Source organism: Bos taurus, chromosome 4 (assembly GCF_002263795.3).
Source record: "Bos taurus isolate L1 Dominette 01449 registration number 42190680 breed Hereford chromosome 4, ARS-UCD2.0, whole genome shotgun sequence".
In the NCBI taxonomy this organism is placed as follows: domain Eukaryota; kingdom Metazoa; phylum Chordata; class Mammalia; order Artiodactyla; family Bovidae; genus Bos; species Bos taurus.
Window position 1 is genome coordinate 33,594,336 of NC_037331.1, and position 23,930 is coordinate 33,618,265.

General features: G+C 37.4%; 1 protein-coding gene across 1 annotated transcript in view; it reads left to right on the forward strand.

Moving 5' to 3' along the window:
- The window catches only part of ELAPOR2 (endosome-lysosome associated apoptosis and autophagy regulator family member 2), a 221,166-nt gene that overhangs the window by 195,604 nt on the left and 1,632 nt on the right, over positions 1 to 23,930 (forward strand). The window contains 3 exon segments of the mRNA NM_001046238.4: positions 11,322 to 11,448; positions 16,462 to 16,640; positions 17,655 to 17,820. Of these exon segments, the coding sequence (NP_001039703.2) occupies positions 11,322 to 11,448; positions 16,462 to 16,640; positions 17,655 to 17,820 (472 nt within the window).

The following is a 23,930-nucleotide window of genomic DNA, read 5'->3' on the forward strand; positions in this document are numbered from 1 at the left end:
CACCAGGCTCCTCCATCCATGGGATTCTCCAGGCAAGAATACTGGAGTGAAAAATAGCCTACTGATTGAAAATGTATCCCAATGATATGCCCAAGAAAGGATTAGTACCCAAAATACATAGACAGCTCATACAATTTGTTGACTTAAAAATGTACAATGTGAGAGTTGCGAGTTAAGTTTTATTTGGGCCAAAATGAGGATTGCAATCTGGGAGACAGCACCTCAGATAGCTGTGAGAAACTGCTCCAAAGAGGCAGGGGGGAAAGGTCAGTATATATGTGATTTTGGTGAAGGGAGAATACGTGCAATCAAGGCCATATTTTTCCAGGAGTTTTCTACTAGTCTTATGAACCCTTCACTTGTCACGAGGAATAGTGTCACCATGAAGGATTTTAGTACTTTTCTAGATATGAAGAGATGCAAGAACTGAGCTCATAAAATCAGCTCCTGAGAATATCTGTCTGGAGACCTATCTTGCCAATTTTCCCAGAGGACAGAGTGCATCATTTCTGCTCTCCACACTGAACTCCTTTGGAGGTGTTGAAGATCAGCAGCAGAAGCACACGGTTTAATCCTTGTAGAGGCAGATGGCAAGCACCCATGGCAAGTGCCAATTTGTAGTTGACAAACGCAATATTAAAAAAACCCCACAACTTAAAAATGGACAGAAGACCTGTATACACATTTTTTTTTTCCCCCAGAGAAGACATACAGATGGCCAAAAGGCACAGGGAAGATGCTCCACATTGCTAATTATTTGAGAAATGCAAATCAAAACCACAAGGATATATCACCTCAACACCAGTCAGAATTGCTGCCATCCAAAAAAGTCACAAATAACAAATGTTGGCAAAAATGGAGAAAAGGAAACTCTAGTACAGTGTTGGTGGGAATGTAAATTAGTGCAGCTAACTAGAGCCAGACATCCTGGAGTGTGAAGTCAAGTGGGCCTAAGGAAGTATTACTAAAGCTAGTGAAGGCAATGGAATTCCAGCGGAGCTATTTCAAATCCTAAAAGATGATGCTGATACAATGCTGCATAAATATGCCATCAAATTTGGAAAGCTCAGCAGTGGCCACAGGACCGGAAAAGGTCAGTTTTCATTCAAATCCCAAAGAAGGGCAATGCCAAAGAATGTTCAAACTACTGCACAATTGCACTCATCTCACATACTAGCAAGGTAATGCTCAAAATCCTTCAAGCTGGGCTTATTTAACTTCTATGCAGAGTGAATTATGCAAAATGCTGGACTGGATGAAGCACAAGTTGTAATCAAGACTGCCGGGAGAAATGTCAATAACCTCAGATATGCAGATGACACCACCCTTATGGCAGAAAGCGAAGAGGAACTAAAGAGCATCTTGATGAAGGTGAAAGAGGAAGAGTGAAAAAGTTGACTTAAAATTCAACATTCAAAAAAGGAAGGTCATGCATCCAGTCCCATCACTTTATGACAAACAGATGGGGAAACATGGAAGCAGTGAAAGATTTTATTTTCTTGGGCTCCAAAATCACTGCAGATGGTGACTGCAGTCATGAAATGAAAAGATGCTTGCTCCTTGGGAGAAAAGCTATGACAAACCTGGACAGTGTATTAAAAAGCAGAGACATCACTTTGCTGACAAAGGTCTGTATAGTCGAGGCTATGTTTTTCCAGTAGTCATGTTTAGATGTGAGAGTTGGACCATAAAGAAGACTGACATAGCCAGTTTAGCTTTTTTAAACATTTAGGACCACAATAGCTTTCTGTTAATGGTTAAAAAATATTTTTAGGAATTGCAAAAGAAAATGTATCTTTTTAATCTTTGTTGGATATTTTTATGTTAAAATATATACATGGTTGTGAAAACAATTTGAAGATATGTAAAGAAAATAGCTTTTCTTGCTCTTGGTCTATCTGCACCTCATCCAAGGTAAGGAAAGCAATTTAAAAGAAATGATTTCTTTTTATTTTATTTTTAGAAAAAATTTTGAATGGGAGGTATAGTCACGTGGTTAAAAATTCCAGAGGCACCAGAGAGGGTCTAGTCCTCCAGTCTTGAAGGGCAATGGATGCTGGCATTTTCTTGTGTATCTTTAAAAATACATTTTATTCATGAGTAAGTAGTACACATATTTTTAGATTTCTCCTCCAGAGTTTTTATGGGCATAGTAATATCCAGCATCAACTGTCCTGCACCTTGCATATTCCTCTTTACAATGGATCTCAGCACTTCTTCCATCTCTATATTGAAAGCTTCTCATTCTTCCTGTGATGTGTGGTGCTCCACTGCATGGTTGAACTATGATTTAGGACCAGCGCCCACCTGATCCTAAATGGATGGACGTTTATTAACATCTGATGGATGTTTATTAACATCTTTTGCTATTAAAAACTGTGCTGCAAGAAATAACTTTATAAACAGGTCATTTTGGATCTGTGTAAGTAAATCTGAAGGATAAATTCTTAGGGGCAGACTGCTAGGTCAAATGGTACCTGAGTTGTAAATTCGATAAATGTTGCAAAGTTGCCTTCCCAAGGGGTCCCACTGATAAATGAAAGTGATTTCTCCTTACAGCTTCACCAATGCTCCATGGGTAAAATTGACTTCAAGCATTTTAATTTCCTTTTTCTGTCAGTGAGGAGGAGCATTTATTCAGATATTTAACAGCCATGTCTATTTCCTTTCTGCTGAATTGTTCAAACATGAAAGATGTAAAGAGTATAAGTTTCCTAGTACAGTCTTTGTGATAATGAATTTTTATTGGGATAATTTCTATGATTTCCAGGGAGAGAAAGGTCCCCTGGGTTCTTACTATATTTTTCTTTCATATTTTATCATATTTTTGTCCTTTGTGGTTAGATTGAGAGAGTGAGAGATTATTTCATTCTTTTTTATGGTGGAGTAATACCACATCTTCTTTATCCATTCATCTGTTGATGGATATCTAGGTGGCCTCCATGTCTTGGCTATTATAAATAGTGCTACAGCGAACATTTACAGCCATATGGTGGACCTGGAGATTAGCATACTAAGTAAAGTCTATCCGACAAAGGCAAATCTCATATGGTATTGCTTATATGTGGAATCTTAAAAATGATACAAATGGACTTATCCACAGAACAGAAATCGACTCATGGTTATAGAAAACAAATTTGTGGTTACCAAAAATGAAAAGGGAGAGAGGGTTAAATTAGGAGTTTGAGATTAACACACACACACTACTGTATGTAGAACAGATAGCCAATAATGACATGCAGTATAGCACAGGGAACTCTATTCAATATTTTGGAATAACTGGGAAATGAAAAGAACCTGAAAAAGAATATATATATGCTCATATATGTGTGTGTACATATATACATGTTTATATATATGTATGTGTATTATGTATATATATACATATATATATACCTGTGTGTGTGTGTATATATATATATATATATATATATATATATAATCTGAATCACTTTGCTGTATACCTCAAACTAACACAACATTGTAAATCAACTATATCCAATTTAAAAAAAAGAGACTATAAAAAAAAAAAAAAAAGAAGACTGAGCACTGAAGAATTGATGCTTTCAAACTGTGGTGCTGGAGAAGACTCTTGAGAGTCCTGTGGATAGCATGGAAATCAAACCTGTCAGTCCTAAAGGAAATCAACCCTGTATATTCCTTGGAAGGACTAAGACTGAAGCTGAAGCTCCAATACTTTGGCCAACTGAAGCCAAGAGCCAACTCATTGGAAAAGACCCTAGTGCTGGGAAGGATTGAAGGCAGGAGGGAGAATGGGATGACAGAGGATGAGATGGTTGGATGGCACCGCCTATTCAAAGAACATGAATTTGAGCAAACTCTGGGAGATAATGAAGGACAGAGAAGTCTGGCATGCTGCAGATCATGGGGTCACAAAGAGCCGGACACAACTGAGGACAGAACAAGAACTGTGGAAAACAGTATGAAAGTTCTTTAAAAAACTAAAACTATAACTACCATATGATCCAGCTATTCCACTCCTGGGTATGTATCCAAAGAAAATAAAAACACTAGCTTGGAAAGGTACACATACCCTAATGTTTTATAGCGGTATTATTTATGATAGCCAAGATGTAGTGAGTAACCTAAATATCTATCAATGAATGAATGGGTAAAGGAAATGTGGTATATATTGTGGTGTGTATGTGCATATATATACATGTGTATCAGTTCAGTTCAGTTGCTCAGTCGTGTCTGACCCTTTGCGACCCCATGAATCGCAGCACACCAGGCCTCCCTGTCCATCACCAACTCCTGGAGTTCACTCAGACTCACATCCATCAAGTCGGTGATGCCATCCAGCCATCTCATCCTCTGTCGTCCCCTTCTCCTCTTGCCCCTAATCTCTCCCAGCATCAGAGTGTTTTCCAATGAGTCAACTCTTCGCCTGAGGTGGCCAAAGTACTGGAGTTTCAGTTTTAGTATCATTCCTTCTAAAGAAATCCCAGGGCTGATCTCCTTCAGAATGGACTGGTTGGATCTCCTTGCAGTCCAAGGGACTCTCAAGAGTCTTCTCCAACACCACAGTTCAAAAGCAGCAATTCTTCAGCGCTCAGCTTTCTTCACAGTCCAAATCTCACATCCATACATGACCACAGGAAAAACCATAGCCTTGACTAGACGGACCTTTGTTGGCAAAGTGATGTCTCTGCTTTTGAATATGCTATCTAGCTTGGACATTACTTTCCTTCCAAGGAGTAAGCGTCTTTTAATTTCATGGCTGCAGTCACCATCTGCAGTGATTTTGGAGCCCCCCCAAAATAAAGTCTGACACTGTTTCCACTGCTTCCCCATCTGTTTGCCATGAAGTTATGGGACCGGATGCCATGATCTTCGTTTTCTGAATGTTGAGCTTTAAGCCAACTTTTTCACTCTCCACTTTCATTTTCATCAAGAGGCTTTTGAGTTCCTCTTCACTTTCTGCCATAAGGGTGGTGTCATCTGCATATCTGAGGTTATTGATATTTCTCCCGGCAATCTTGATTCCAGCTTGTGTTTCTTCCAGTCCAGCGTTTCTCATGATGTACTCTGCATAGAAGTTAAATAAGCAGGGTGACAATATACAGCCTTGACGTACTCCTTTTCCTATTTGGAACCAGTGTATATATATGTATATATACACACATACATACATACCTACATATATATAACAAAATGGAATAATATTCAGCCATAAAAAAGAATTAAATCTTGCCATTTACAACAATGTTGGTGAACCTGGAGAGTATTACATTTAGTGAAATAAGTCAGAGAAAGTCAAATAATGTATGACATCACTTAAATGAGGAATTTAAAAATAAAACTAGTGATAGTAACAAAAAGAAAGATTATAGAGAACAAACTTGTGGTACAAGTGGAAAAAGTGAAGTGGGGAGGGGCAAGATGGGGGTAGAGGGATTAAAAGGTACAAACTACCATGTATAAAGTAAATAAGCTATAAGGATATACTGTACAACACAGGGAATATAGCCAATATTTAATAATAACCTTAAATGGAGTATAGTCTATAAAAATATTGAATTACTCTGTTGTATACAGGAAACTAATACAATATTGTAAATTGACTGTTTGAGTTGGAGCAAGAGGAGAGTGAAAAAAGCTGGCTTAAAACTCAACATTCAGAAAATGAAGATCATGGCATCCAGTCCCATCACTTCATGGGAAATAGATGGAGAAACAGTGGAAACAGTGTCAGACTTTATTTTCTTGGGTTCCAAAATCACTGCAGATGGTGACTACAGCCATGAAATTAAAAGATGCTTGCTCCTTGGAAGACAAGCTATGACAAACCTAGATAGCATATTAGAAAGCAGAGACATTACTTTGATGACAAAGGTCTGTTTAGTCAAAGCTATGGTTTTTCCAGTAGTCCTGTATGGATATGAGAGTTGGACTATAAAGAAAGCTGAACGCTGAAGAATTGATTCTTTTGAACTGTGGTGTTGGAGAAGACTCTTGAGAGTTCCTTAGACTGCAAGGAGATCAAAGCAGTCAATCCTAAAGGAAATCAGTCCTGAATATTCTTTGGAAGGACTGATGCTAAAGCTGAAACTCCAGTACTTTGGCCAACTGATGTGAAGAACTGACTTATTGGAAGAGACCCTGATACTGGGAAAGATTAAAGGCAGGAGGAGAAGGGGACAACAGAGGATGGGATGGTTGGATGGCATCACTGACTCGATGGACATGAGTTTGAGCAAGCTCCAGGAGTTGGTGCTGGACAGGGAAGCCTGTGTGCTGCACTCCATGGGGTTGCAAGGAGTTGGACATGACTGAGAGACTAAACTGAACTGAAATTGACTATGCGTCAATACAAAAAAGTTTATGAAAAGTAACCAACATCCAGATGTACCCTAAAATACTGAATATCAAGATTGAGGCTAGAATCTACCATGTATCAGTTTCCCTACGTTTTTCTTCATTCACAAATTAATTTATCCTACTTGGGGAAAAAAATGAAAAAATTCTAATAGAAAATTGTTAAAAGTATGTACTTTAAACACTAACAAATAATCTTAAGATATGGTGTAAAAATATCATGAAACAGTCATCAAGTTTTGTGATCAAGTTTGAAATAAAGATGATAAAACTTGACATGTTTTAATTTCACTTCAGAAAATACAGAATCTATAGATAAAAGGGACTAGAGAGTGTCAGTAAATTTAGTTTCTCCAGATCTTCAACAGATGCTGACTTTTGGTAGTTAACCCAAGGTAGAAGCTTTAGAAAGAGAAGTATTTGCAGGAGACTGGTAAAATTTTGTACCTCTAGATCTTGTAGATCTAGACTTCTAGGTCAAAATATCTTGTGTTTAAACCACGTCATAAGTGATTGATACTCTTCAGCCTTAAGGCAGATGGAGTTAGAGCAACATGCAATGAATTTTATGGACCCTACATAAGAAGAGTTTCTGGCCTATGACAAAGCATCCTTAGCAGAAACAGGATGAACTTCCTGAGATTCCAAAGCTGAAAAAAGACAGCAGAAGGTCAGAGAGCATTGCCTCAACAGAGGATCCCAATCTGTATACCCTGAGACCAAGGAACCCCAAGAAAACTACAGATGCCCCACATGAAAGAAGTTCAAGAACAATAGTGCCCTGATACCAGATGATAAATGTTCTTGGCACATTAGACAGTGGCCTTTCTCACCAATCTCCTGAGACTAACTCCAGAAGGGTTGGGAAGGTACTGACAGCATAGATGAATTTGTTTTACCTTTGTATTTTGAATAAAGTTTAGAGAAAACTGTTTACAGTGATTTATCAACTATCCATATATTAGTAATAGATTTTTTTGGGGTGATAATTGTTCATAAAAACACAAGGTTCTTCTCTGTGGATTCATAATATGAACCAGCTAGATCCTGTTTTAGGTAAGATGATTCATTCTAAAGAGGACACTAGTAACTGATTTATGAAATATATTCCATTTTAGAATCCAAGACATAACTTTCTAAAAAAAGATTGTCTGCATTCTTGCGCCTTGCTAGAGCCACCCTGATTGATAAAGCAATCCCAGAAGCAAAATTGGGAAATTAGAAAGCCTGTTACTCATTTCTCAGTAAACCAAATCAAGGTTTACCTGGTTGCCCTTTGAATATGTGGTGGTTTCTCTACCTATAATTCACAGCACATTGGGCCATCCTGTAGAAGTCTAGCTTCCCATACCCCAGCTATCCATGACTTTGTCTTGTTTCTTTAAACATGTGCCCATTGGTTTCTATGGTGATCATGCAGAGCAAAAGTTATGTAGAAGCACAATTAGTGACACCTGAAAAAGGCTGGTTGGGAAGTAAAGATGATGGTGACCCAGGTCATCAAAGGGAAAAGTATTTCACAAAGATAAAATGTTTATATTACTACATTGTTTTCTTGTACCTTTTTTCTGTTTTCATTTATGTATGTAAGCATGATTGAAATAACTATTGCTTCATATATTCTTGTTTTTTCTCCAGGGAAGGCCTGATTCAAACTGTGAAAATTAGCTTCATAACAAAGAATCAAATTTTGATGCTCCACATTTCAAATGATTCATTGAGTTGAAAGAATTTAAGAATCGATTCTAAACTGCTTTAAACCTAAGACTTTCTTTTAAAAAGTAAAGTCTGCAAAGGGAATGCACTGAATCGTTGTAGTATTTTGACACTTAATGCCAGCTTTATAAATTATATCAATGTCTTGATTTTTTTTTCATATTTCTTTGGCTCTACCAGTTCTTTAGAAAGTGATGTGCATTGTTAATAGTCTTTTATATTTTGCAGTTCTTTAAACTTTGTCAAGTGGTTCTCTCATTTTATCCTTTATAACTACCCTGTGAATGCAGTATGGCAGACATTCTGCTTTTGACAAATTACAGGAATGACATGGTGGGGAGAGAGGTTGAATCACTTATGGAAAAACACAAAATCATTTGAAAATCCTAGTTAGGACTGTAACCCAAGTCTTCTGTCTTGCTTTTTGCAACTTTGATTAATTTTCTCCTTTTCTTTTGTTGAGTTCTTTTTTTCAAACTTTAGCAGACTTACTCTTTCATTTTCCCAATAGAAACATTTTTTTCCTCTTTTTAAAGTTTTTCTGTGTTGGAAAGATAAAGTAGAAAATAATTCTGGGAGAAAAGATTTGAACAGGAAAGCCTCTTGGTAATTTTTGCTAACTGATCGGAAAACTGTAATTATTTCAAAAGTTGTAAATCATTGTTATGCATATAATAATTGTGTTCTTGAAGAATTTCTCCAATTGGTTACCAGTTTTTTTTCAAAAGAACAATTTTAAGTTGCTTTTACTGATCTGGAAGGTAGAGGGTAGGAATAACTTTTTAGGTGGCATGGTTTTTGTCTATTGTAATCTCCTGTTTTTAAAAAATATCTCTCTGTATTTTTTATTCTGAATGTATTTATTATTCCCTTTTTATAAAAAAGAGAAATTAAAGCAAGTTAGAGAGTCAAGTCATTTTTCCCAAGAGTCACTGTTCACCATTGTTCATAGTTGTGCCAACACTGGGCCTCTGTTTCTGAAGCATGTCATATAGAATGTTGCTGTTTTTACATCCCATCCATGTTCACTTAGTCTACAGCACACAGACACTTTGGAAAGACAGACATATAAAAATGCATCAGTTATCAGGCATGTACATTTGTTTCAGTGTTCATATTAGGGTACCTTAGAATGTATTTCCTGGTGGTCCAGATGGTAAAGATTCTGCTTGCAATGTGGGAGACCCAGTTTGATCCCTGGGTCAGGAAGATCCCCTAGAGAAGGGAATGGCAACCTACTCCAGTATTCTTGCCTGGAGAATTCCATGGACTGAGAAGCCTGGCCCGCTACAGTCCATGGGGTCACAGAAGAGTTGGGCATGACTGAGTAACACTTTCACTTTTTCAGAATATATTTAGTTAACTAATAGTATGAAATTTTACCTTTCTGATAGGCTGAAGTTTTGGATAGTGTATCATCAGAAAGGCATTTGAAATGAAAACTTAAAAAGGGGTGTTTTTTGGATTCTCTGTATTATTGTGTGTCTGTCGCTTTGCTATTAGTTGTTTCAGGGCACCTGCACTTTGCACAAGCTAAGGTCTGAAGGAGATTTTCAGGGCAATGCCTTATATTTACACAGCTTAACTTAAGGGAAGTGTAGTACACAAGTTGAGGGAACTATATTCCCCTGGTTTTAATGAATTCATGAACAAAACAGTCATTCCTATTAGAATCTTTCTGAATAGTTTCTTGCTTCAGTAAGAATTCTGTATCCAGTAACAGCACATTAATTTTTGAGCTATGCCATGTGTATCTGTCCTTAAAATGAAAGAGATGAGTTGACATAAAAGGCATACCCACCGGAAAGTACGATTTTAAAGTCTGCACGCAGGTCCTGCCTGATGGTTGGTTCAGTGCAATCCGTCATCTGGGTCCAAGCCTTATTCATCATCACTGAGTGCCTCTTGTCAAAGGAAGTCATCCTCAGACTGAGGAAACCCAGGGTTGCAGAATCATTTACATCACTGAGCTGTGTGTTGATTGATGGTGTTGTTTTTTTTTTTTTACATTAGACAATTTTGTTTGTATGTCTTTCCCCTACCCTCTGCAGATCATGGACCTATGTGTCTTCTGTTCTCTAAAGCACCTCACTTCTGTGCAATTACCTTAAACAGAAACTGCAAACCTCCTTCACCACCTAGTGCCCGAATGCCCAGTACTCAGTCACTGCCTTGTTCCTGAAGCTCCCATGACAATGACCTGCTTGCACTTCTCCTCCAATTCACTTACCATTCCATTCCTATGGCAGGAATTCCCATGCGTCCATCCCTTTTATTCTAACTCCTATCTAGAATATTCTAGACATGGCTCAGGCATCACTTTCACCAGTAAACTTCTTTGAAGTTTTTTTGTTGTTGTTCATTACCTGTGCCTGTTTCTCCTTTAAATTAAAAAGAAAAAAACTCAACTTTATAGAGGTGTAATTCACACACCATTACAATTCACTCATTGAAAACGTACACTTCAGTGGTTATTGTATATTCTGAGTGTGCAACCATCAGCCTAGCCAATTCTAGAACCTCTTCATCATTTTGCAAAGAAATCCCATAGCTGCTATTATCTCCTTAAACCTAGTAAGTGGTTCCTAACTGTAAGCAATCACTAACCCATTTTCAAATGTTTTATAGAGCTTCCTACTATGGACTTAAATCCGGATAACATCATAAAAATGTGGAATTTTTATTTGCTTCAGTCACTATGCATAATATTTTTGAAGTTCATTCAAGTAGGGGCATGCATCAGTACTGCATTCCTTTTTAAGGTGGAGTAATAATTCATTGGATGGGTATACCATATTTTGTTCACCCATTCATCTGCTGATGGACGTTTTGATTGTTGCCACCTTTTGGATATTATGAATAATGCTGTTAGGAACTTTCATGTACACGTTTTTGTGTGGAGATAGCATTTTTATTTCTTTTAGATATTTCCCTAAGAGTAGAATTGCTGAATCATAGGATAATTCTGTTTAATCGTGTGAAAAACTGCCAGATTCTTCCAAAGTTGCACCATTTTATGCTCCCATCAGCAGAGTGTAAAGATTTCAATTGCCCAACAACCTCACAACTTTTGATTCTAGCCATCCTGGTTGGTGCAGAGTGGTATCTAGGTGTGGTGTTGTCTCCTTCAGATTTTTTTTTTCATGTGTTTCCTCTGCATCTACATATTGCTTCCGAGTATACAGTATGTGCTCAAATGTTGATTGGACTCAATTGAATGCATTACAAAAGCTGTTGGTTTTGTTGTTTTCCATGATTTATTTCAGCAAGTGTCCAGCAGGCACCTGTGATGGATGTACATTCTATTTCCTGTGGGAGAGTGTGGAAGCTTGCCCTCTGTGCACTGAACATGACTTCCATGAGATTGAGGGTGCCTGTAAGAGAGGATTTCAGGTAAGGGGCAAACTGTTTAAGCAGAACTGTGTCATTGAAGATACAACGGTTTAGTTCAGTATTACTTTTACATCATAGACATTTAGATTCAGTAGTGTGGCTAAAGCTTAACTTAATGAGACATTAATATATATTAAAATAAAGTTTGATACCTATACTTCTGTATGCTGAGGTAGCTGAAAATGTGTACTGGAATTGGGAAAATAAATTATACAAGGGAGTTGTAGACTATGGGTATTTACCGAGATCATAAAGAAATGATATAAAGAATCCAAGATATAGCTTATAGAATGCAGTTATAGGTATAATGAAGATGAGGATGATAAAACTGACTCCCCACAAGAAGCATATATAAAGAGTAAATCCTATGTGCAGTCACACACACATGTTAATCAAGATCCTACTCTATATTTTCTCTGCATTCACTTACTTGTTTTTTAAAAGTAAGGATTCTATTTGGTTTTCTTTATACATTTAATATATTTCCCTTGTCATTACTTTTTTTAAAAAATGACTTTTATTTATAGAGAAATATTCTATTATGTATGCAATTTGGGATTTGATAATTCCCTTGTTGAACATTTAATAAAAAAATTGAAAACCATCTTTTTGTAAATAACTCTATAGTGAATATCTTTGTTAGACATTTGATTCTTTCCTTAGAGTTTATTGCTAGGAAGATATGGCCATTATTAAGGTTCTTGATGCTTATTATAGTATTAATAAATTGCTTTGGTTACATCAATTTGCTCTTATACTAATATGATGTTTGAGAGCACCTACTTCACTATAGCAGCTTTGACTAGTACTATATAAAAACATACTTTTCCTCTTTCAAAATAACTTACTACTTCATCTTCTCTAAATTCCATTGAAATTACACTGAAGAAGCACAGATGAGGGGATTCATCAGTACCAGTGGTGGAGACCCTATTGGAAAATGGACATCAGAGGATCAGAGATTCCAGTGGGATTGGAGGGCATGGCAACCCATTCCAGTATTCTTGCCTGCAGAATCCCCATGGACAGAGGAGCCTGATGGCCTATAGTCAGTGGGGTCGCAAGAGTAGGACACTACTAAGTGACTCAGCAAGGAACACAGCACACCAGGTAGATGGGATAGGACTGACTTTCAGGTCAGCACGGAGCATGCTAGGGTACTCACTGTGGAAAGTGATCAGAGAGGGGAGCTATTCTATCCAGGAAACTCTTAAAGAGCTTGTAGTTGGCAGGTTGGAGGGTCCAAGTGGGAGAAGAAATCGGAATACCTCCACCCAATCCCATACACTCAGCATATTTGGAAGCAGTAGTTCCACCTCTAAGGAAAAAAAAAAAAACATTGAGAACTATTCTCTAAACTGGCATTTTCCATTCTTGAATGACAGTGAACCTGTAGTAAGAAATACATGATACATCAAGCCTAGGAAATAGACGCAAACTCAGAAACATAGAGATATGCCTAAAAATAAAATTGTTTTATGAAACAATACTTATTTTAATATTTTATTCTTATAGAGCATAGGCATAACAGTACAAAATATATTTCATTAATACTTTAATACAAAATGGAGACATCTCCAAATAGATAACACTAAACCAAAAATTAGGAAACACTTAATTCAGTAAGTGTGTTTACTTGTTGATAGCTCACACCAGCTCAGAGCAACAGAGCCAAGACTGCTCAAATATCTTAGGCATGGCTGAGCCAGTTTCTTTTAAACCTTTGTAAGTGGGTCAAAGATGAAAATTTCAACCTCACAAAAGACGGTTTCTTTTTAATCCTAATAATGATACATTTTTATGCTTCACAGTGGAAATTTATCTTTTCTCTAGAATTATGATACACTTCCTACCTTATAATAATTTTTTTAAAGAGTAAATGAAAAATAAAAGATGCATTCCCTTCTTTGGCCACCAAGTTTAATTCAGGAGTTTTGAGAAGTTGCTGCTGCTGCTGCTGCTAAGTCGCGTCAGTCGTGTCCGACTCTGTGCAACCCCAGAGATGGCAGCCCACCAGGCTCCCCTGTCCCTGGGATTCTCCAGGCAAGAACACTGGAGTGGGTTGCCATTTCCTTCTCCAATGCATGAAAGTGAAAAGTGAAAGTGAAGTTGCTCAGTCAAGCTAAATGACCTTTTATCCAAACATTCTTCAATATTTAATATTTCTCTTCTGGAAGGTAGTGATTATAAGTTTCAGACAATGGGGAGGCAACTATTTCTCTAATTTTATCTCATTCAAATGATCTTCATAAAAAAACCTCTGTTCAACATCTTATAAGATGATTGAAACAGATAGTTGTGAGGTGATGCTTTTTCAATGCTTGGTTTTGCTTTAAGAATAATGCCTTTTGGAACACTTTTGTGTTTGATGTGTTGAGGTGTGTAACTCCCCCTATAGTTCCAAATTTACTTTGAGAAATATTAAAATCAGTTAAATATGCCTTTCTGTTATGTTTAGATGTCAAATTTGAAAATATTTGCCAAATGAGAGGGAGCTTCAAGTAGAAAAAAATGAAATGTCCTTCTTCAGGGTATTCATTGCAATAGCAGACAAATGAGTTTGATGCAGTACGTGGGTATGTTTACTGCCAGTCTCTGAATATTATATTTTGAAAAGTCTATTCTTTGGTGAGTTTTCAATACATGTGACAACTCTCCTGGCGTCTTCCATTATGTTAGTGAATGAGGATGGATTTCTTTGGATGCCAAAGTCTTTTGATATTAAAAAAAAATGATTGTAAAATATTGAGATGGCTATCTTTTAATTTTTAAATAATTCTACTGTGTTTCTATTATATTGTCTGCTCCATTCTTTATAGTTTTGTACTTTATATTGACTGAGAATATGTTTTTCTAATTTTATAAAGATGTATAATCCAGATGCACATGAAGTTAAATTTACACACTACAGTTCCTCCACATACAGCTGATATAAACTAAAAGAGCTGCATGACTTGTGATAAAGTGCTCTTATCAAATTGAATCTCAAAAATCCATACCAGGTTCTAAGTACGTATTAAGCATTACTTCTAAATGTTATATAGTGGTAGAGATTTGAAAATTTATCTCACTCCGTTCACAAAATATCCTTCCATGCTGCAAGAATAAAATTTTCAGCTGCTGTATCAGCCATTTTCTTGTTTGCCAAAAACATGACTTAATGTAGGGATGTGAAGGTGGAAGTAAAACTCACCCAGTCGTGTCCGAGTCTTTGTGACCCCGTGGACTGTACAGTCCCTGGAGTTCTCCAGGCCAGAATACCGGAGTGGGTGGTCTTTCCCTTCTCCAGGGGATCTTCCCAACCCAGGGATTGAACCCAGGTCTCCTACATGGCAGGCAGATTGTTTACCAGCTGAGCCACAAGGGAAGCCCCTAATGTAGGGGTAAAATTTTGTAATTAATAGAATGACTAAGAAATGTATAGAATGATCAAGTTACAGAATGACTAGAAATTCTGTCAATAGCTTGACTTTATTTTTCCTTAACAATACGAGGAGCTTATTGAGAAGTTAAAATCTCTGGGTTTACAAGTTTGTGTCTTTTTAATTCTGAAGTTTTAATGGCTCATTTATAAGACCGTCATTGGACATTAGAGCTTGCCATTTGCTTTGGGTGTAGCTTATGTGATACAACCATATAAATTCTTTCACAGCCTTTCTTTTTTTCCTCTTGTTGGAACACCCTTCAGTTGAAATCAGTATTTGCTGACTGGAGTTAACATTTATCTCTTTGTTGTCATTAGTTACATGTAGAGAGGCAGCAGTTTAACCTTGTTCATGCCTCCTCATTCCTCACCTTTCTTATAAAAATTATATGAGCCATTTAAAAAATAATTTATTCACAGTTAAGTTTAATAAAGTGTTACACTAAAATTTTCTTCAATTACTAACATCCTTTCTGAAAAGTTCTCAACCAAGACTTTGTTGAAACTTTTACTCAAAGTAAATAGGATTCTCCTACACATCATTTACTTCAAGACTAACTGTGAAAGTGTGTGAGTGTGTGAAATTAAACATTATGGTGTTATGCTTCTGTTAGCATGTAGATAAAGTTACCATCATTCACCAGAAAATTTAAGGAGGCACACTGAGTAAAACATGTAATGCCTCATGTCATTTAATGTCACTGGGCATAATCATCATGCAAATTGCTACTGGTTATTGTAAATGTTGAAATATATAAGGAATCATGCCTGTACTCTGATTTTTGTCTCTGATCTCTTATTTGATCTGTTTATTAAAAAATATTGCTGGTTGAGACCCATTGTTTTTATTTTACTATTTACTAGTTGATTGCAGGGAGCAGTTTGAAAACATTGCCCTAGCAAAATTGTCATCTACTTTGGGAGGACAAGAGTAAGTCCCTCAGCTGGGTAGCAATGACCCAGAGTAACCTGCTCCTTATTTTGGCTTGGGGAAGTGGGTGCAGTCTGCATGCCTACCCCACACTAGTCACCAAAGTCTTCCAGTCATGCTCTGCCTGGATGTCTGGCTCCAGGATCTGTTCTGCTATTCAGGGGAGAGGCTTTTTGGGGAAATGGACCTACATGATGAGTGGGTAAAACCCGTCCCAGTTAGTTATATTAAACAACCCAATCTTTCATTTAAAAACATGATTAAGTCAGGGCTCATCACATATTTGAAGAAAATAGCTCAAATGATAAATCCACATGGAATCATTTTTTGTTCAGCCTCCTTATAATGAAGCAAACATGATCTGACAATTCATGGTCTTGTTGCATTTTCATTCATCATTTCCTTATTCTCTCTCTCTCATATCTCTTTTTTTAAAATTTTTTTTTAAAATTTTATTTTATTTTTAAACTTTACATAATTGTATTAGTTTTGCCAAATATCAAAATGAATCCGCCACAGGTATACATGTGTTCCTCTCTTCGTGGAGCTTCAGCTTAGGTGAAAGCTGAATAATCCTCTCTGCCTACTGTCAATAAAGGGTTAGCAAGACCCTCCTCCTTCTAAATCTAATTTCTATGTCCTCTTTGTGTTTTGAAAGGAAACTTTATATGTGTGGAATGAGCCTAAGTGGTGCATTAAAGGAATTTCTTTGCCTGAGAAAAAGTTGTCAACCTGTGAAACAGTTGACTTTTGGCTAAAAGTGGGAGCAGGAGTGGGAGCTTTTACAGCCGTTTTGCTGGTGGCTCTAACTTGCTACTTCTGGAAAAAGAATCAGAAGTAAGTAACTTCCGAATAAGAATGAGGAATCTCTTTTATCGTGAAAATTTTAGGCTTAATCACCATACTCAACAATTTCTCCCAGAGCCAAAAGAAATTTCTCCTAGTTGAAAGAGTTATGGGAAAGGTCTTTAAGAAGGCAGATGGAATTGTTGTTATTCTGATAACAGAAAGACTGGAGAACATTAGAGATAATTGCACTGGACTCACTGTTTTTATGAGATAGAGAAGAACAGAGGCTCCAGGCTACTCAGGTAGATGGGAGCAGAGCTCAGAGCGAAAGGCAGATTTTCTCTGTGTGTCTATTTTATTTTCATGACATCATGCTGCCTTCTTGCCCCATCATTGTTTTTTCAGTTTATTGTGGGCAAATATTTGCAAAGAAACAGTCTAAGCATGTAGGCAAGTCTCACCTTTATTTACTCCAGGACTTCAAGGATCTGAAGTTGAGTATTGAGTCTAACTACCAATTATATATTGATACATTATATGATTAGGCTTTTTAAAAATGATTTACCTGTCAGTGGGGCTGTGAAAGTTCTTTTTTGTATTATCTAAGGACAGTTATAATCTGAGGTGGGAAACAGAAAGCAATGAGTGAAAGAAATAGTAAGACCAAATCACTTGCCTATGTACAATGTTCTCATCTTATGAAGTAAACTTTGGAAAACTGCATATTAAATTAGTTCCCAAATATTTGTAAATGATGAAAATTTATTCATACCTCTAATTTTCTCTGTCTTTCAAAAGTTTGTCACAATTGGCCACTTTATGTGATGTAAAATAAGTGTAATAGAATTAACTATATTGCACTGAGTCTCTGAAATTCTGGAAAAGCTTGGTGTATAGGTGGTAGATTAATGAGAACACACAGTGTTGCGGTGATGCGTAAAGGAAATCCGTTGGTGAAGCAACTATACTCCAAGATAATTAGCTGGTGTATGACCACCCCAAATAAGTATTAATTTATATTAAACAGCCTCTTTATCTATTTATATATTTACCACTACTTAGACTGGAGTACAAATATTCCAAATTAGTAATGACTACGAACTCAAAAGAGTGTGAACTCCCAGCTGCAGACAGCTGTGCTATCATGGAAGGAGAAGATAATGAAGAGGAAGTTGTATACTCCAATAAACAGTCCCTACTGGGAAAACTCAAATCCTTGGCAACAAAGGTAACAGCAGAATTTTAACCTGGTAATACTGTGTGTTTATGAGTAAGAGGCCATATTAACCCAACAGTAACATTCTTGCAAACTCTGTCATTCAACATATCTGTATCTCTGTGGTATTTATCTGATAGAAATACTTTTGGAAATACAGAAAGATGTAAATACAAGAATAATCACGGCAGTATTGTTTTGCTGGTTAACCAAGTAGAAGAAACTTTTAACACCATCAGGAAGTAGTTAAATTTCCATATATCAAAGTAGTGGGATGCTGTGCAATCCTGCAGCTGTTACAGATGGAGATGTCTGTGTGTACTGATACGTTAGTAGGTCCAAGGTCAGTGAAGTGAGAGCAACACATAGACTATCACATTTGTATTAAATGTACATTTATATTAGTATCTGAACAGGAAACTACTAATGGTAGCTGCATTTTGAGAGTTTTTAATTAATGGGTGTCTTTTGTCTTTGAAGTAATACAGTTTTGTAATATTTGAATCTATACAAAGATAATGTGTTAATAGTATTACAAAACCAAAAATTTTAGATAAATAAACGATCCAATGTTTATTTATATATTTTGTTTTAGAACAAGATTGTTTCATTTAGAGAAAATAAAAGTTATATAAAATGTTGAGATATTACCTTATCAGATGGTATCACATTCATCAGCTTTGAAATGAGTACTATATCCAAACAGATAACATGAAGCCTTACATATTATTTGTAAACACATTTTATTAACATTCTTCACCATTGACATAAAAGATAAAACATGCCACTTCACTTTTGCAAGATTGAAAATAGAATGCAACATGAAAGAAACTGCATTTCAAAGGATTTTCAGCAGGCAGGGCATGTGGCAAAGATTACATTTATTGCGAGTGTTTTAGTAATCATTTCCTAATTTAGGTACTTAATATATCATAGGGGATCATTTAAAAATAAATGAATAAGCCCTACTCTCCTTATCCTAATGGCTATTTGATTTTGCTTATTATGCTGGTTTATGGAGGGTACTATTGCTAAGGGACAGTGACTGTACAGTGATTGTCAAGAGCTGAGAATTTATCCTATTTATAAGCTAATAAGTGAGCCTGCTATGATTTCATGGATACTTTAGAAGATATAGAATTTCTGATCAGAGAAAAAGAACAGTTTAAATGGTCATAACAGAAGTACTAGCTAAAACCTCAGCATTTATCCCAGTTTCAAAGCCTCACTTCCTACAGATGACTCTTGGTGGGCTGCATTATAGGCAAGGAACCTATAATGAACTTGGGAATCTAAATCTTTTAGAATGGGCAGCAAGCATCTCTGCCCTTGTTCCTAAGAGAGATATTATTGTGCTGGACAGTTTGCATCCCCATTCATTGCTCTAGAGGGAGACACTGTTTTCAAGACTGTACGTGAGCTTGCCCTTTGCTCTGGAAGGATATAACATCTTCAAAGTTCGCTTTCTATATAAAGACCTTTGAAAAGTTAGTCTAGAACAAAGGGAAATCAGTGTTGTAGTCATAAGATATGCAGAAATGCCAAAGAACCAAGGAGAGTTGTCTCCCAACAAAATCCAAACCTTCTTAGCAGTTTGCATTTGCTAATCCCAAATTCCTAATCTTTCCTTCTCCTCCTGCCCCTCATCCTTGGCAACCACAAGGTTGTTCTCTATGTTCCTGTTTCATAGATAAGTTCACTTGGGTCATATTTTAGATTCTACATATCAGTGATATCATATGGTGTCTTTTTTTTTATGACTGACTTCCATTTAGTAATTAATCTCTAGTTCCATTCATGTTGCTGCTGCTGCTGCTAAGTCGCTTCAGTCGTGTCCGACTCTGTGCGACCCACCAGGCTCCGCTGTCCCTGGGATTCTCCAGGCAAGAACACTGGAGTGGGTTGCCATTTCCTTCTCCAATGCAGGAAAGTGAAAAATGAAAGTGAAGTTACTCAGCCGTGTCTGACTTCTAGTGACCCCATGGACTGCAGCCCACCAGGCTCCTCCATCCATGGGATTTTCCAGGCAAGAGTACTGGAGTGGGGTGCCATTGCCTTATCCGCATATTGCTGCAAATGGCATGATTTCATACATTTTTAAAAAATATTCCATCTTTTTAAATTTACTAGCTACCCACAGAGTGAGTGTGAATAACAAGTCAGTTTTCCCTCCAGGAATCTACTCTGATTAACCAAGAGTAGACTGATTTTGAAAAGGTCCTTGCAGTTGTTTAAGAGCTACATGATCTATGGAGGATGTTTTCATTAACAGTTAAATTATGACCACTTAGGACCACTCCTAGGGTACAAGCTATGCTGTTTCTAGGAGAGAAGTTAATGTCTGGTTCTCACAAAAAGTATAGCCCTGTAGGTACACTTGGTGCCAGTGGAAAGAAAGTATTTATTTATGATAGGGATACCAAGTGGAATCTCTTTAGCTAGGCAGCACTGGTTGATAGTGCCTGCGACCTTGCTGGCTTATAAACCTTAGTGTTTCTGATTCACCTGACAGCTGTGTCTCTTCTTTGTCTTTGGAGAGACTGCTTGAGGACAGTTAGTCCAGCTTTTCCTGCTTGCCCATGCCGCAGACTGGGTGGTATTTGTCCACTCCATGGGATGATTGAGTGATGGGAATGGACATGTCGATTGTTTTTATTTTGGAGCAGAAGCTGGCACTGTACCAGCTATTTCTGATACTTTTCATTAAGTTTAAGGGAGAATGGCAACCAAATTGTGGTGAGAGCATCTGCTGGATTTGGTAGACAGTAGACTGTTAAATCTAAGGCACTTGCAACAATTTGAGAGTGGAACATTTTCCTTCATAGGGAGGTGAAAGTGTAACTTTTAAAATTAAAAACCTTTGCATCTCTCAGGGTGTAAGGTAACTCCTTCCCAGGTGCCTCATTATCAGACTACACTGTTGATCCTCCACTGCCACAAATCAGTTTGTCCCATTTCAGTAGCTGAAATGTCCCTTATTTCTATTCATCTACTGGAGTTCTGTGCCTATGAACATTCAGGTCCAGGAAGGTCAAGGGCTTTTAAAAACACTTAGGGAGACCTAGTGTGTTTTGTCGGAGAAGGCAATGGCACCCGACTCCAGTACTCTTGCCTGGAAAATCCCATGGATGGAGGAGCCTGGTAGGCTGCAGTCCATGGGGTCGCTGAGGGTCGGACACGACTGAGTGACTTCACTTTCACTTTTCACTTTCATGCATTGGAGAAGGAAATGGCAACCCACTCCAGTGTTCTTGCCTGGAGAATCCCAGGGACGAGGGAGCCTGGTGGGCTTCCGTCTCTGGGGTCGCACAGAGCTGGACACGACTGACGCGACTTAGCAGCAGTAGCAGCAGCAGTGTGTTTTGTACCTTTGTCCAAGTGGGCTACAGTAGAAGTCTTTTTCTTTTAATTGGAGTGTAGCAGCTTTACAGTGTTGTGTTAGTTTCTGCTATACTAACAAAGTGAGGCAGTTATACATATACATATATCCCCTCTTTTTTGAATTTCCTTGCCATGTAGGTTTCCATGGAGCAGTGAGTACAGTTCCCTGATCTGTAGTTTGTTCTCATTAGTTATCTACTTTATACGTAATAGTGTATATATATGTCAATCCCAGGCTCCCAGTTCATCCTTCCCGCTCTTCCCCACCTCGGTGCTCATGTTTGTTCTCTACATCTGGGCCTGCATTTCTGCTTTGCACGTAGGTTCATCTGTACCATTTTTCTAGATTCCACATTTATGGACTAATATACAGTATTATTTTTTCTGACTTACCTCACTCATGGATGACAGTCTCTAGGTCCATCCATGTCTCTGTGAATGGCACAATTTTGTTCCTTTTTATGGCTGAATAATAACCTATTGTATACACATACCACATCTTTACTGATTCCTCTGTTGATGGGTGTTTAGTTTGCTTCCATGTCCTGGTTATTGTTTATAGTGCTGCAGTGAACACCGAGGTGCATGTATCTTTTGGAATTATGGTTTTCTCCAGGTACACACCCAGGAGTGGGATTGCTGGGTCAAATGGTAGTTCTATTTTTAGTTTTTTAAGGAACCTCCATACTCTTCTCCGTAGTGGCTGTATCAGGTTACATTTCCATCAACTGTGCAAGAAGGCCCCCTTTTCTCCACACCCTCTCTAGCCTTTATTGTTTATACACTTTTTTGATGATGGCCATTCTGACCAGTGTGAGGTAATACCTCATTGTGGTTTTGATTTGTGTTTCCCTAATAATTAGTGAGGCTGAACATCTTTTCATGTGCCTCCTGGCCATCTGCATAGCCATTTCTTCTTTGGAGAAATGTCTGTTTAGGTCTGCCATCCATTTTTTGATTGGGATGTTTGTTTTTTTCCTGATATTGAGCTACAGGTGCTTTTTGTATATTTTGGAGATTAATCCCTTGTCAGTTGCTTCATTTGCAGATAATTTCTTCCATTCTGAGAGATGCCTTTGTCTTGTTTATGGTTTCTTTTGCTGTGGAAAAGATTTTAAGTTTGATTAGGTCCCATTTGTTTATTTCTATTTTCATTCCTTTAGGAGGTGGGTCATAAAAGATCTTGCTGTGATTTATGCCAAAGAGTGTTCTGGCTGTATTTTTCTCTAAGAAGTTGTATAGTGTCTGGCCTTACGTTTAGGTCTTTAAGCCATTTTTAGTTTATTTTTGTGTATGATTTTAGGAAGTGTTCTAATTTCATTTTTTCACATGTAGCTGTCCAGTTTTCCCAGAACCACTTATTGAAGAGACTGTCTTTTATCCACTGTATATTCTTGCCTCCTTTGTCATAGATTAGGTCACCATAGGTGTTTGAGTTTATCTCTAGGATTTATATCCTGTTCCATTGATCTGTGTTTCTCTTTTGTGCCAGTACCATCATGTCTTGGTTACTGTAGCTTTACCGTATAATTTGAAGTCAGGGAGGTTGATTTCTCCAGCTCTGTTTTTATTTCTCAGGATCGCTTTGGCTATTTATGATCTTTTTATTTCCTTACAAATTTAAAATTTTTTGTTCTATTTCTAAGAAAAATGCCATTGATAATTTGATAGGGATTTCATTGAATCTGTAGATTGCTTTGGGTAGTATATTAATTTTCATAATATTAATTCTTCCAAACCAAGAACATGGTATAATCTCTCCACCTGTTTGTGTTGTCTTTGATTTGTTTCATCAGCATATTATAGCTTTCTAAGTACAGGTCTTTTGCCTCCTTAGGTAGGTTTATTCCTAGGTGTTTTATTCTTTTTGTTACATGGCAGGAGTATTGAGTAGGGTCTCTTGGAGCACAGCAGAAGAGAAAAGAATGCAGGTAGGTGGGTAGTGACAGGCTAAGGAGAAACTTCTGGGAGAAGTTGGATTTTCTTTGGTTTCTTGAATTTAGAGCTTTAAAAGATCATTTTGTATGCCTCTTTATTTAATGCATGAGTAAACTGAGACCTAGAGAGTTTCACTTTGTCCAAGAGAGGGTGAGGTAGGAATTAGGAACTGCATCTTCTGAGTTCCAATTCAGAATTTTTCTTTCTACATGTGAGTGGTTCAGGACTTTTTCACAACCATTGATTGACAGCCAATGATGTGTGAGGCCTTGGGTCATTTTATGGGAATTAAAAAGTGATAGGATTCCTGCCATCAGGAGATTCCAGTTAATTAGTGATGTTAACCACATACACATATGTGTGTATATATCCCACCATATCAGTTATAGGAGCAAAATCCCCTGTGAAGACAGAGGACATGGTGACAAAAGCCCTATGAAGCAAACATGACTGTGTAGAGGGCTTCCAGTGTTTTACTTGAAACACTACCTGGACGATAACCAACAGGTCTCTGCCTCCCCTTCCTGAGAACAGGTTGAATCAGATCTTCTCAAAGCAAGGCCACAAAAACCTCAGCGTTCCCTTCTAGTTCATGGTTGATGTCTAATGCTCTTTCCTATAAATACACGGTGAGATCCTTGAGGGCAGGCATTTTATATCCCGTAAAGTCTAGTCCATGTTCCTGTTCCTGCAACATATGGATGTTTAACAAATATTTGGATTATCGATGGTTATTCCTACAAAATTAAGGCTGGGATATGTGAGACTTGAGGTAGATTCTCCTAGAACCAGTGGGTTAGGGT